General features: G+C 45.5%; 1 protein-coding gene across 6 annotated transcripts in view; it reads left to right on the top strand.

Moving 5' to 3' along the window:
• JCAD (junctional cadherin 5 associated) overlaps nucleotides 1-12,703 on the top strand; it is a 106,643-nt gene that overhangs the window by 74,216 nt on the left and 19,724 nt on the right. For 4 of the 6 annotated variants that reach the window (XM_080383037.1, XM_080383034.1, XM_080383036.1 and 1 more), the window contains one exon: nucleotides 12,270-12,628. In XM_080383037.1, coding sequence (XP_080239163.1) covers nucleotides 12,330-12,628 — 299 coding nt within the window. In that variant the 5' untranslated portion in view covers nucleotides 12,270-12,329. Of the gene's footprint in view, nucleotides 1-165; nucleotides 227-249; nucleotides 7,253-12,269; nucleotides 12,629-12,703 lie in introns of those variants that run through there. The other 2 variants (XM_080383033.1, XM_080383035.1) reach the window with 2 other exon arrangements.

Here is a 12,703-nt window from a genome sequence, read left to right as displayed (position 1 = left end):
AAAAAAAAAAAAGCACCGTTATGTCAGAAGATCTGTGCTGTTATGTCACTTCATAATTGCCTCAGAATTACAAATTATGGCCTTAGTCTGCTGCTGGATCTGTGCCAAAGGACTCTTGCATCTATTAAGGGTTTGGAATTTTTTTTTCCCTTTCTTTTTTGTCAGGAGTCGAGAATAATGGCTTTTTAGTGGCCCGGACCCTACATGTTAAGTTACTCCAGCATCTGTAAGTGAAAATGCAATGTAACTGTTCTGAGTAGTCAGTCTGATCCACACAGTCAAGTCATTAAATCTTGGTTAGTGACAATGAGAATTGTGTCCTGCCGAAAAGTATTCAGCTATATTTCTTTGCATGGGCTGAAGCATTTTCTCTTTGTTGCTTTGGAAGTTCAGATTCTGCCCAGAAACACTGTTGCTGTTTGTGGGTAACAGACACATGGAAAATAGCAACTTTCCAGCTTCATATAAAGAATATCAGACTAACGACAGAGAAGGGCTCTGCAGTTCAGAGATGCAGCCACTGTGAGAGCCCCGAACTTGTGCCAGTGCTTAGTTTGTAATCACAGAGGCTAGATCTGCCCTACCCTGCTATGCTCTTGCAGTCTTACCACTCACCGTGGTACCACTTGGAGGAAAAAAATTGTGATCCTGCTAGCTATCCCCTTTGCCAAGGATGCAAAGTCCACGGGAGGTCAAGGTGGGCTTCTGCCATGGGGTACAGAAGCTGGGCAGGGCTGTCTCTCCTGAGGCAGGATGCTCTCCTAAGCAGTGCCATCAGGGCATGTCATAATACCAACTAAAATACCAATTTAGTGTGTTGTTTCAAAGGCTGGGCCCACTTCTGCATCCTCCATTCCTATGGTAATGTTCAGGATTTCTCCATGCTGCAACATGTATTTGCCAGCTCTTGGAAAAGACGGATTGTTCCGTCTGCTGGGCTGTGTGTATCAAGTGGCATATTACAGTAGTATATTGTTCTTTAGATGCATAATTTCACTGGCCTCTTATGACCTAAAAAGCACACAGAAAATAAACAAGGGCATATTGTTCAGTGGGAAGGATGCAGAAAATTCTTCTGCCTTAGCTGTTAGTCAGGGGAAGATTACATTTAAGTGTTTCTCCTGACTGTCAGAGAAATGCCATGGCACATGTGAGCTTGGGTTTTGCCAAGCAGGCTTTATTTCTGAACTTCTCAGTCACCTTGGAATTAGTTACGAGTGCGTAGCAAAGTCCTGCCCAAATCTCCTCTTCTAATTAATTTGGCCAGAGGCCATCCTAATTAACCTTGAGGGAGTTCAGGGGTGGGAGAGCTTGGTATGAAGCAATTGTTTTCTTCTAATTTGCTGTTCACAATGTGTTGACCAAGCCACGAGCTGCATCTCTAAAATCCTCTGGGTCTCTTGCTGAAGCCATTACACTGGTTTATTTGTTTTTTAACAGATGTTGTTTTGCACTTCTTGAGTGGAAAGGGTTATCTCACTTTCTGCAACCTTGTTATTGTGCTTTGTTTCAAGAGCTAGTGGTCTCAGGCTTGCTGGGGAAGCTTACTCACCAGTTCCAGCTATGAAGGAAGGGGTTGGTCAGCCTTTCAGCCGTCTTGCTGTGATCTTAAGGTCTCCGTGTGAACTGGTGGCATCTTTTCACATCTACCTAGAGATAACTCCGAGTTCTCTTGGTACTGGCAGTGCTTGTAGAAAAGCAAAATCAGCAGCAGCCTGTTTGTCGCCCAAGTGTATTAGAGTTAGGCTATTAATAGCATCTGTCAGCCATAACTTGGACCATCTCAAATGATGGGGCAAGGGAAGGGGTTTTGAAATCTGAGCTAGTAAAAAAAAAAAAAGAAAAAAACCTATGAAGGCTGAGTTCTGCTTTTTGAAAGTGCTGAGGGCACCCTGCAAGTCCCCATGTGTGTGACAAAGGGGGAAAAATTAACAGCCATTTCTGAAATTTTAGGATGGTCCCTCTTTCCCTGTCATGATGATGGCTGCTCACCTTGTTGGGTCAGGGGGCTGATCCGTGCTCAGGAGCTGGGTCACCTTTCTTTCATCAGCCTGGGTTTACCTTATGGGTAGGCAGCACTACCCAACACGTGCAGTGCCTCAGCAGCATGGTGGCACTCGCATGTAGGCTTCTCGAGCATCTGTCTTATTTTTTTCTACACTAACGCGTATAAATGCTACTTTGGCATTTATTTTCTGGTAGAGCAAGGGGTCGGGGGGGAAATCCTGCTGAGACTACAAGGCAGGACACACAGATGCAAGAAAGGAAGATCAAAGGCATCTATAATACAGGAAGAAGCAGAGGGTCAATCCAGAAGAAAGGGCATTTGATTATACATACAAGGGTAATATAAAAGGGATAACAACACAGGAGAGGATGGTAGTGTCTGAAAATGAGTAAACAAACAGATGTGTCAGACTATGCTGAGAATTTATTTACTCCAGCAGACACAATCCTTATCTCTTTGAAAGAGGAGAAGACCACACCAACCTTGGAACGCCTCCACTCCCAGCCACGGTTGTGAGCGGGAGAAAGTGTTTGTTTATGGATCTCTCCTCCGTGAGTCCTGGCCTGATGGGCTGGCCTGTCCTGCTGTGATTAGTAGGATGTTAATGTGTGTAATCCTTTTGATCACGGAGCCCTGGCTCTATAAGTCATGTCACTGTCACCTCAGAGAAGTTCAACTATGTGATAGATCCTTTATTAAAAATTTGTACTTTGAAAGATTTAATACGGTTCTTGTTGAGATCCTTTTTTTTTTTTTTTTTTTTGGTTTGTACAGATGGAGAGCTTTTCTGTTAAAAAAAAAATGCAAACAATACTAATGATCCATGTAGTCCCAGCATTGGAGTACCTTATTAGCACTTTGCCCATAGGTATTTTAGCTGAGATGATCAGCTCTTAACATTTTGATTTTAAGGTATGAGCAACGAATGTGATCCCATGTGCTTTGTTCCACCAGAGTGGATTTTTCCATACTGAAGTGTTGTAAACAGCATAGAAACATTTGTTGCAGTCCTAAAAAATACTGTCTTCTGCAGTTCCTTTTTGGGAGGGAAAGAGTTGGCTAATTACGCTTTGTTTAATAAATGTACTATTTTTTTCTCCTGTTGTGACAAACAAAAGCTGTCATTTGAGGAAATACACCATATGCTGCCAATTGGTGTAAGGACTGGTTATATCTGGAGCACAGAGTAGCAGTGAGTGCTCTTTAACAATTGCTCCTTCTCTGAAAAATATCTGGGCTGTTTTCAGTGGAGTAACGTGCTGCTCTGTCATCGGTGAAGCAAGCTGTTGATATTTTGAAAACCAGCTAATATGAACAGTGGTATCTGTGCATGCACGGATGTTTCCTCTCTCCTTTTATGCATTTGCTTCTATTTGGATGCTTATGAGCCTCAGCAAATCAGTGCTCAGTCAGGGCTGGGTTGGTCCATGGCATATTTAAAAATCAACCATATTTCAGATGCAAACTCCCATCCATGAAGTCAGACATGTATTTCAGCATTGTGTGAACCCAGTGCTCAAACACCCACATTACTTAAATCAAAACAAAAAATCTAGCGCTCTACCATTTTTTCTTCATAAATCTGAGAAGGCAAACTTTGAAATACAACCTGAAACCTCCTAACAAACAGGCTGGCAATGCCTGGAGAGCAGCTGTCACTCATTAAGGTCTCCCCCAGGAGATGCTCTGCACTCTCTCTCATGCCACAGCGGGTTTGCTGATGCATCTGCACTGGTGAGATACAAGACAGGAATAACTACCTACTGAGAGTTAAATAAACTCTTTAAGACTTTCTCCTCTTCTCCTCCCCACTTCCTAATTTTATGGGAGACACGTCATATCATTAATTTATTCTCTGGCACAGTTCCTCAGTGATTCCAGTGAGGACTTTTTGCTCAAGGAATGCAAAGAGGATGTGAGCTGCAATTTTCATTCTGTGTGAATCTCTGTGTTAGAGAAAAAATGTGAACACTCCTGCCCACAGGTAATGAGGGTTAAACACAAAAGCCCCCAGATTTATTTTTAATTTCTGTGATATGAATGGGAGAGACTGACCTGGGAAGACATGTGAGGCCAACATAAATTTGGCTTATCTTCCAGTAATGACTTTGGCACGTCTTTGTCCCATCTAGTCAGCAGAGATGATTATGCATTTAGCACTAGCAGATTTGTAGCCCTCAGTATGGTGTTGGCTGTAATGGGAACTTTCTTGAAGCTTTGCCTGGTGCATGTCTGTGATCTGATATGGGTCCTTTGGTCAGGACCCCGTTCTCGTGCCTCTACTCTGCTCATTTACTGCCTCTTCTCTGCTTGGGATCCCTCAACATGTAGTGTGTCTCATTCTCCCTACCCCTCCCATGCCTGGAGGAGAAGCAAAGTTTCTGTTCGGACTGAGTGGTCCTTGCCACCTCCCCAGGCCTGCCTGCCCTTGGCACCCCCTGACTCTTCCCTTCAATGCAGACAATGTCAGGGAAGGTGGGGGTAAGGCAGGTCATTGGTGGCATTTTGTGATAAAGTGATTGTTCTACTTTAGACTGTTGTAGCAGGGGAAAAAGCCACACTTAATTCGAGTGAGGTGGCTATTTGTAAGACTGGGAATCTTGTACAGAGGAGTTTTGCTTTTCTTGGAAATGTGTGGGGTATGCCAACAAAACAATACTGTTTTGGGGGGGAGGGAGAGGAGGAATGTCAAAATGTTTATTTTCCATCCCAAATCCCTTGGTTCTGAGGCAGGATCTGCTGCACCTCCACCATTCCTGATAGATCTTCATTTAGCCTATCCTTGAAAACCTGTATTGATGGAGATTCGTAGCCTCCCAGCGTAACCAGTGGTTAACTATCATCATGGCTAGACAGTTCTTCCTAATATCTAACCTAAATCTCCCTTGCTGTATGCTAAACCAGTACCTTCAGTTTTCCACATCCACAGGGAGCAGGACGGGATTATCACTGCCTTTTAGCAACCTGACATATTTAAAACTTGTTATCATCTGTCATTCTCTCACCCTCATTTCTCCTCCCTTTTCCTTCAGCTAAACAAGCCCACTTCTTGTACCTTCTTCTCCAGGGGTCACACTCCCTAAACTTTTTTATCATTCTTGTGAGGAAGTGGCAGGGAGCAGCATCTTGCTTGAGGCAGGGCCCAAAACTGGGTATAGGGCTGAGAGGAGTAAAGAGCTTGATACATGATGCTCCTCTTAGTATACCTCTAAGCGTATTCACCTGTGTGTACCAAGCCCTGCACTACTCATGATGTCTTCTCTCTTTGCGGCTCCAGTCCCCTGAAGAATCTTTTGCCATACCACTCCATTTTGCACATTTGCATTGCATCCTTCTTCTTCAACGTGGTGCTTTACTCCTGCCTGTATTTAATCTCAGTCATTCATTTCAGACTGAGTCTCTAATTTATTAAGATGTTATTCTAATTGCAATCCCTGAAAATGCTTGCAGCACTCCCTACAGATTTGTAATTGTAATCTTTATTTTAATTTACAAGGCATTAATGGAAATACCGGATAGAGCAAGACCCCAGGCACAGGCTTTATGTGTCTTTTCAGGTCGGCATTGAATTTACTAACTATTCCTTGAACACAAATTCCAAACATTTGTATACCCACCTAGAGTAAATTATACCTAAATCGTATTCACCTGGTTTGCATATAAGACTATCACATGCATCCATCAAAAACTTTCCTCATTCCAGCGTGCGACTTCTACTGTTTTTTCCTCCTTGGTCAGTATGCTCCCAACTTGTCACAGAAGAAAATTAAACTGATTTCATCAAAAAGAAAGTTAAATTGATTAGACTTAATTTGTTCTTGACAAGTCTGTGTTTTCTGATTTTTCCTAACTTTATCATGTGGGAGTGGATGCAGCTGCGGTGTGGGGTGGGAAGCAAGGGGATGGAAACACCACTGCTCCTCATGGATCGCACACTTGTTCCTCCCGCTCCGTGATAAATCAACACCTGTTATAAGTATTTGCAAGGGGGTTGAATAATAATTTGTCTGAGTCGGTATCAAAGCCAGGCTGTTTGTTCTACGATACCTCAGATCTGTCTCCTTGCCCCTTTTGTTTGAAGTTAAATAATATGTTTGCCTTTCACCCATCCTTTGAGAATTTCTAGGAGGAATTTACTCATGGCTTGGAGGCTGCCCGGGCTAGTTCCCTACTGCTTCCTTACTCCTAGCCCACGCTTAATTAAGCCCTGCCGAGCTGAATACATCCAACTTACATTAATATTCTCTAATCTCTTTTTCCTGTGTTCTAGGCTATCTTTGCGTTAAATATCTAATATTTGATCATAGTGAACATTATTGTTGAAGGCTTTTCAAGCACATAAATTTTATCTTTCCAATGGAGCGTGTGTCTGGAAGCCAGTGAATGTGGTGGTGTTGTTTCTGCAGTGGAGGGCAGGGGATGGCATGCTGGGGCAACTGCATGCACAGCACCCCAGCAGCCTGTTGTTTACAGTCCCGTCTGACTTTATTGTCCCAAAAGAGATGAAATGATCAAGGTAAAAGCCTCATTTAATGTGTTTATTTCTTATGAGCTGTCTCATATGCACATATGCAAAACCAGAGTGAGAAAACAGGAGCAATTACAATGACCAAAGACTTATTCTTCTGGGATGTAGCTGAGGGTTATATTTAGACTGAGAGAGTAGTACCATCTAGTATTAAAACTGCTACTACAAGAACCTGTTTTCCATTGCTGTAGTCTGTCGGGCTTTTATCATTTGATCTGAGACTTTCAGGTTGTGTCTCTCTCTCAGGCTAAATTTATTCTAATATTGTCAGCTAAACCAATTCAACCATTTCCAAGAAAAACTAGGGGGGAGGAGGGAGGAGAGAAGGAATGTTGTTTTGCCCACATTAAAAAGGGGAAAGAAAAGAAATCCTCCAGCTGTTTGACTGAGAGCTGCAGTGCCATCATGTTCAGGAACAGGATCTATGGTGACAAGGCTCAGAGAAATCTGCGCATGTTCTCGGCAGGCTCGTCTCTCTTTCTAGCTCCTCCGTTTTCTGAAGATTTTCCCCTCCCATCCATCAGCACCCCCCAGCCTCTCGTGCTGAGCAGCCCACTTGTGACCCAGCCCTGCACAGAGATGGCGCTTGTGCCCTAACCACTCCAACGGATGGACGAGCAGAGCACGCCTGCATGCCCCCGGCGTGGTGCCCCCTGCCCAGGGCTGCAGTGGTGGAGATGGATTGTCCCCCTAATGATGGCTCCTGCTTTTTCCAGGTACCGGTGAGACAGGGTCTCAGATCTGGGAGCAGAGAGAAGGCACAAAGGTCCTTCTGTTGGAAATGCAGACGGGACAGAAGCTGGTCATCGGGAGGAGAAGGAGGAAATCAGGGTGATGGCTGCGAACCAAGGACTGGTCGGGAGAAGCTGCAAGGGGTGCAGGATGGCAGGGAGGGCTGGCTAGCCATGGTGGTGGGCTGTGTGGGAAGAGCGGCTAGACTGGTGGGGCCAGGAGATGGGAAGGCAGGGAAGAGATGCTGGGAGGTGGCAGGAAGGACAGGTGGGTGTGGGAAGTGGAAAATGAAGGCACCAGGTGCATGGTGGTGAGGTGTTAACAGGGGTGGGAGGGATACAGGGCTGCCTGGACAAAAGTGTTGGTGCTGGATTAGATGGGCAGGGGGATAGAGGAAAGTGCGGTAGGCAGATTACTGCAACCAGTTTTTTTGGCTCATCCCATGTCTTCACTGTGTGGACAGCTGACTTGCCACAGTTAGGTTGATGTGCAGAGGCACTATGTTCTTGCAGCAGTTGCTTTGGACATACCTAGTTCATTTTTAAGACCAAATGCTATAAAAAATCAAGTTGTAGGCACTTCAGACTGGGAGCCTAGAATGGAGAGGCTTGTTTTCACTTTAGTCTGCCTGCATAAATACTTTTGTCTGGCACAGGTCTGATATGAAATGGGAATAATGTCACCCAGACACAAGTGAAGATAAGCTAGTTTAATGTGTGACCCACCTAGATAATACACTTTGTAATTCAGATGCCTGTCTTCAGTGCAGTGTTTGGGTAGCTGCTGTAGATAAAGCCCAGGAAGACTAGCATCACCTAGCCTGCACATCAATGAGGCAGGAGTCCTGCAGAATTCAATAGCCTGAAGTCATGTAATTACAGACCACGATAACTTCTGCATCCAAGCAGGGTGCCTTGATTTTTGCGATTCATGATGTTTGTATGCTTCATTTTGCAATATGAATCATGTTCTTTTGATGTTTTCTTTTCTGTAAAGTTGTACCGAATCGCTTACAAAAACATCATAAATAGTTCTGCAGAGGTGGGCAGGGCAAATCCTGTGCAAGAACTTCAGGAGTGGTATTCAAACGGTTAAAGGGTTGCCACCTTCCATTTTACCTCAAGCAACAGAGGGCAGGAGAGATGTAACAGAGAGCAGCCAGGGCCAAACTCTCTGTCACTGCTGGTATCCCACCCAATATGTGGATGCTGTGCCAGGACGCTCTCTGGAACCAGGGCTAAAGGAAGGAGCGTGCTGATGGGCTGCCCAAAACACCAAGCAGGGATGTTTCAATGGCATGTAAGCCATTTCAGAGCATGGAGGTATGAGCTGCTTCTACCACTGCTGCAAGTGTTGGCATTCATCATTGCTGGTACTGGTCATCGTACAGGTGGTGGTGGTATCACCAGAATAATAAGGCTTGGGAACCCCTGCCACTGAAAAAAACCCTGCAGGTAAAGGCTGAGCATCAACAGAAACCAGTGCATTTCCCGCACTGAGAATGGGCTCTAGAAGCAGCTGCAAGGAAACTCAAAAACCAGCTTTCTCCAGGGTGTCTTTCAGGAGTGCTTTTGGCTTTTCTTGGGGCCAGTGATGAGATCCTCACTCTTGGACGGAGCACCCCGACAAGGTGCTCTGATGATGTTTCCATCTGGTGGTCCCATTGTGTCCTGCTCGCTGAGGCTGCAGGTCCCCATTGTGTCTGCATACGAGGGGGCTGATGCTGATTTCCGTCATTCACGCTTGTTTCTTTGCATCCCAGAGTGCTGCTGAGAAGTTTCCAGAGAAAAGCTTGGCCCCTGTTTACAGTGTAATGTAGAGTTGTACCGGCTGCCGGGGACAAGTCGGAAACGCTGGCAAGATAGCAGGCATCCTCAGGAAGCTAACCCTATCAGAAAGCACTGATGTCATTGGCAAACAAAACAAATGAGTGCTGGAAAAACAAACTGTTTTCCAGCGTTGTTGATCTTCCCTCAAATTAGAAGCTCTGCACAGCCTTTACTCTGTGGCCGAGCCTGACAGATTATTTACAAGACAGCACTGAAGCAATGGTTTGGTTACTCCTGCCAATCCAATTCCTTTGATTTTATTTTTCAGATTTATTTATTTAAGGACGGGTGGAAAGAGCATCGCAGCAACTGCAACCAGGTTTTGCAAAGCTGGCCAGCATCCTTGTGGACATAGGGTGCTGACATGGTTGCTATCCTGCAGGCTTTGCTCGGGCAGAGCCCCTGGGTCCCCTGCCCCTGGCCCAGGCCGATGCTGGGGGGACGGTACCCCCCATGGCTTCTGTGCAGCCCTTCGAAGCACGTGTCCTGACAGTGTCCCAGCTAGCAGCCGCCTGTGGCCACTGCTCCTGGGAGCTTGTGCCGTGGGCGTGGAGCATTTCTCCATGTGGTGGGTCTTAGGAGAGCTTGTTGGGGGGTTTGGTGCCGAGGGCACCGTGGTGGGCAGAGGCTGTTGCAGGCTTCTCTGCCTTTTTTGTTCCCATTGTAGAGCTGTGGTGGGCACGGTGATAGCATCCCACTCCCAGCCAGGCCTTCCCACCACCCTTCCACACGTGATGATAAATTTGCAGAGTGGGAGCAAACAGTCACACCAGTTCCTCATGGTGCATTTCCACCCCGTTGCTCCTCACCACTGGTGCCAAAAGGAGGATCAGAGTAAACCCCACGGGCTGGAGGTTTCTTGCCCGCTCGCTTTTGCCTCTCTGCTGGCACCGTAGCTGCAGCAGGCGGCAGAGAGGGGGTTAAGCTGCACTCCAAGCCAGCCTGACAATAATAGCAGGAAAAGCACATTTCTTCCTTGCACCTGCTAGTGCTCCAATGGGCTTTCTGCTGTTTACGGTAGTCACATTGGATCTTTCTCTTGTTAGAATCTGAACAGCTCTAGCAGCCAGCTGTTCACCTTGCTCTGCTTGTACCTGGCTCCTTCCACAGTCCAGGGCAGCAGGTGGATGGAAAATCAGCCTTTTAGGTCAGCATTCAAAAATAACCCATGAAGCCTTCCCTTCCTTCCAAGAGGGAAGGGTCCCGCTCCTCCCTGCTTTCTGCCTGCTTGTACTTACTGCTGGCTCTCTTACTCAGAGCACTTACTGGGAATTTGGAGCCCTGTTCTAGCAAGGGATACTCCTGAAGTATCTTCAGCACAGAGCTTTATTTCTCTGTTTTTAAAGGGTGTGTAGTGTTACATGTGTAAAAAGGGAAGAGATTCATTAAGTTCTAGAGACAAACCGGTTTAAGTGCTCAGCAGGCTCTCAGGCTGAAAAGCCACTTCTGCAATGTTTCAGGTTACCAGTTAAACTGGAGCTCCACATAAAAATTGTGCATGTTTTTCCACACTGTGGGCTGCCCTCAGGCAAGTGCTGTGGCCGCCGTAGGCAGTGCAGGGCAGAGGCGGCTGGAGGGTCCTTGCGAGCCCAGGAGCCACACACCAGGTTGGCCCGGAGTGGCCAGCCAGACCGGCTCTGCAGTCTGCAGAGCATCCAGGAGACAGGGCGGGAGCAGAAAATGGATGGGGTGCTGGATAGGCAAAAAGTGGCCGTAATATGTGAAGTGCTACACCGCAGAAACGGGTTTATATTCTAAGCTAACCCATCAGCTTCTGTGTATTCTGTAGCCTGAGAGATGTAGTACTAATGAATGCCATCTTGGTAGTTGCTCCATCTCAAATAAATTATTGTAAACAGCAGTGAACAGTTCTCCTTTTCTTCTTGCCCAAGAAGAGCGTTAGAGACCAGTGTATGAAATGGACTGACTTGTCATGATCTCTGCAGCGATGATCTGCTTTTGAGTAGCTGCCAGTGCTGGGCTTCTGTCCCTCCGGTAGACCTGCTGCTGCTAAGGACACACGGCACTCACCAGGCAGGTTAAATGAACTCTTCATGCAGGGAAAGTAATCTTCAATGTTCTATGTTTTACATAACTATGTTTAAATTCTCCTTTATCAACTTTTTTTTTTTTTTTTTTAAATTCTTTCTTCTGGTAACACAGTTCAAGCAAGGAGGAATGTATCAGAATAGGTCCATTGTGATGCACAACCTACAGAATCAGTCATTACCTTCCACTCATTTTAAAATTCTGGAAGAATGACTATTCTGTAATCGCCATAATAAGCTGCGAGAGTGGTATAGACAACAGAGATTGTTTCTGGCCAGCTAATTGAGTTTGCTGAATCTTTGCTCTAGTCGGCGCAGAATTGAGGGCTGTCACTGGGAAGAAAAATCTTGACTGTCCTGTGTCTTGGAAATCTTTGAGACATAATAGACATGGGCATCTCAGGTTGTTTCCAGTCATTTTACACAGTGGAACTGTGCTGTAAAAATAGAGTGTACTCGAAATCTTAAGTTTTGTGTTATTCTAGTTGGCGTTTACTGATTTCCAGCAGGGCAACACAGGCCAAAAAGAAAGTAATCTGTAAAAATGACTGTTTAGCTGGGGTATTGCATGATATTACCTGGGTTTCTCATGTGGTTGTATAATTCATTTTTGTTCTCATGCATATTTCATCCTTGTTCATGTGAACATTTTTTCTTAATGGGAATATGCAGAGCTGCAGGGAGAGGCATATTGCCCTGTAATCCACCCCCTCTTCCTGCAGCAACTTAAAACATAATACAGAACACACCTCCCTATGACTGGAGAAAAATTGTTTTTTAAGGAAATGCCTGGCTCAGATGGTGGGCTTAGCTCTGGTGCAGAGATTTTTTGAGATCACTTAGTGAAATCTGAAAGCTGCAATCACCAGTGAATTCTTCAGTGAAATGGACTGAGTCAGCAGCAGTGTGGCATCTGCTACTTGGCTGAGTGCATGGAGGTGTATTGTCTAGGGAAGGTCACCACATGATTCATCAGCATCTGCATGCACTTTGCTTCATCTATTTTATTATAAGGGTGGAAGACTGAGGCCAGGGGATGAGACTTTTAGCTTCAGCAGCCTATTATCTGATCAAAGATACCTTTCCTTGTTTAAAGCAGCCTTCTGTTTGTTTTTGTTTTCCAGTGATGGGTCCTGCTGGAAAGAGCTTTGTGATGGCACAGCTGTGAGTGAAACCAGCACAACATGTTCAGTGTGGAAGACCTCCTGATTTCTCATGGATACAAATTGTCAAAAAATCCCCCTGTTTCCTATGAGAACAGGTATGATGGATACCGGCATGTAATCACGGGGAACAGATCTGCTCAAAGAACGCTGAACGGGTTTGAAGCAGAATCGAGAGCTGGGGCTTACAGCAAGAAACCTCTGGTGAAAACCAACTCAAGCAGCACTGAAAGCAGCCGTGGGAGCCAAGGGAGGCAAGCAGGTCCTGGTTACCACCATGACCTTCAGGGTTTGTCCACTTTTCATACTTCAGAAGGGGGGTAAGTTTCAGCATCATGCCATGGCTTTGCTTTCTTTTCCTTTTGGTCCTGACAGATAACTAAGCATGACCTTAA

Source organism: Falco punctatus (assembly GCF_963210335.1).
Source record: "Falco punctatus genome assembly, chromosome: 4".
Taxonomy (NCBI): Eukaryota; Metazoa; Chordata; class Aves; order Falconiformes; family Falconidae; genus Falco; species Falco punctatus.
The sequence above is the reverse complement of the archived record's forward strand: the minus strand, read 5'-3'. Positions and strand labels throughout refer to the sequence as shown.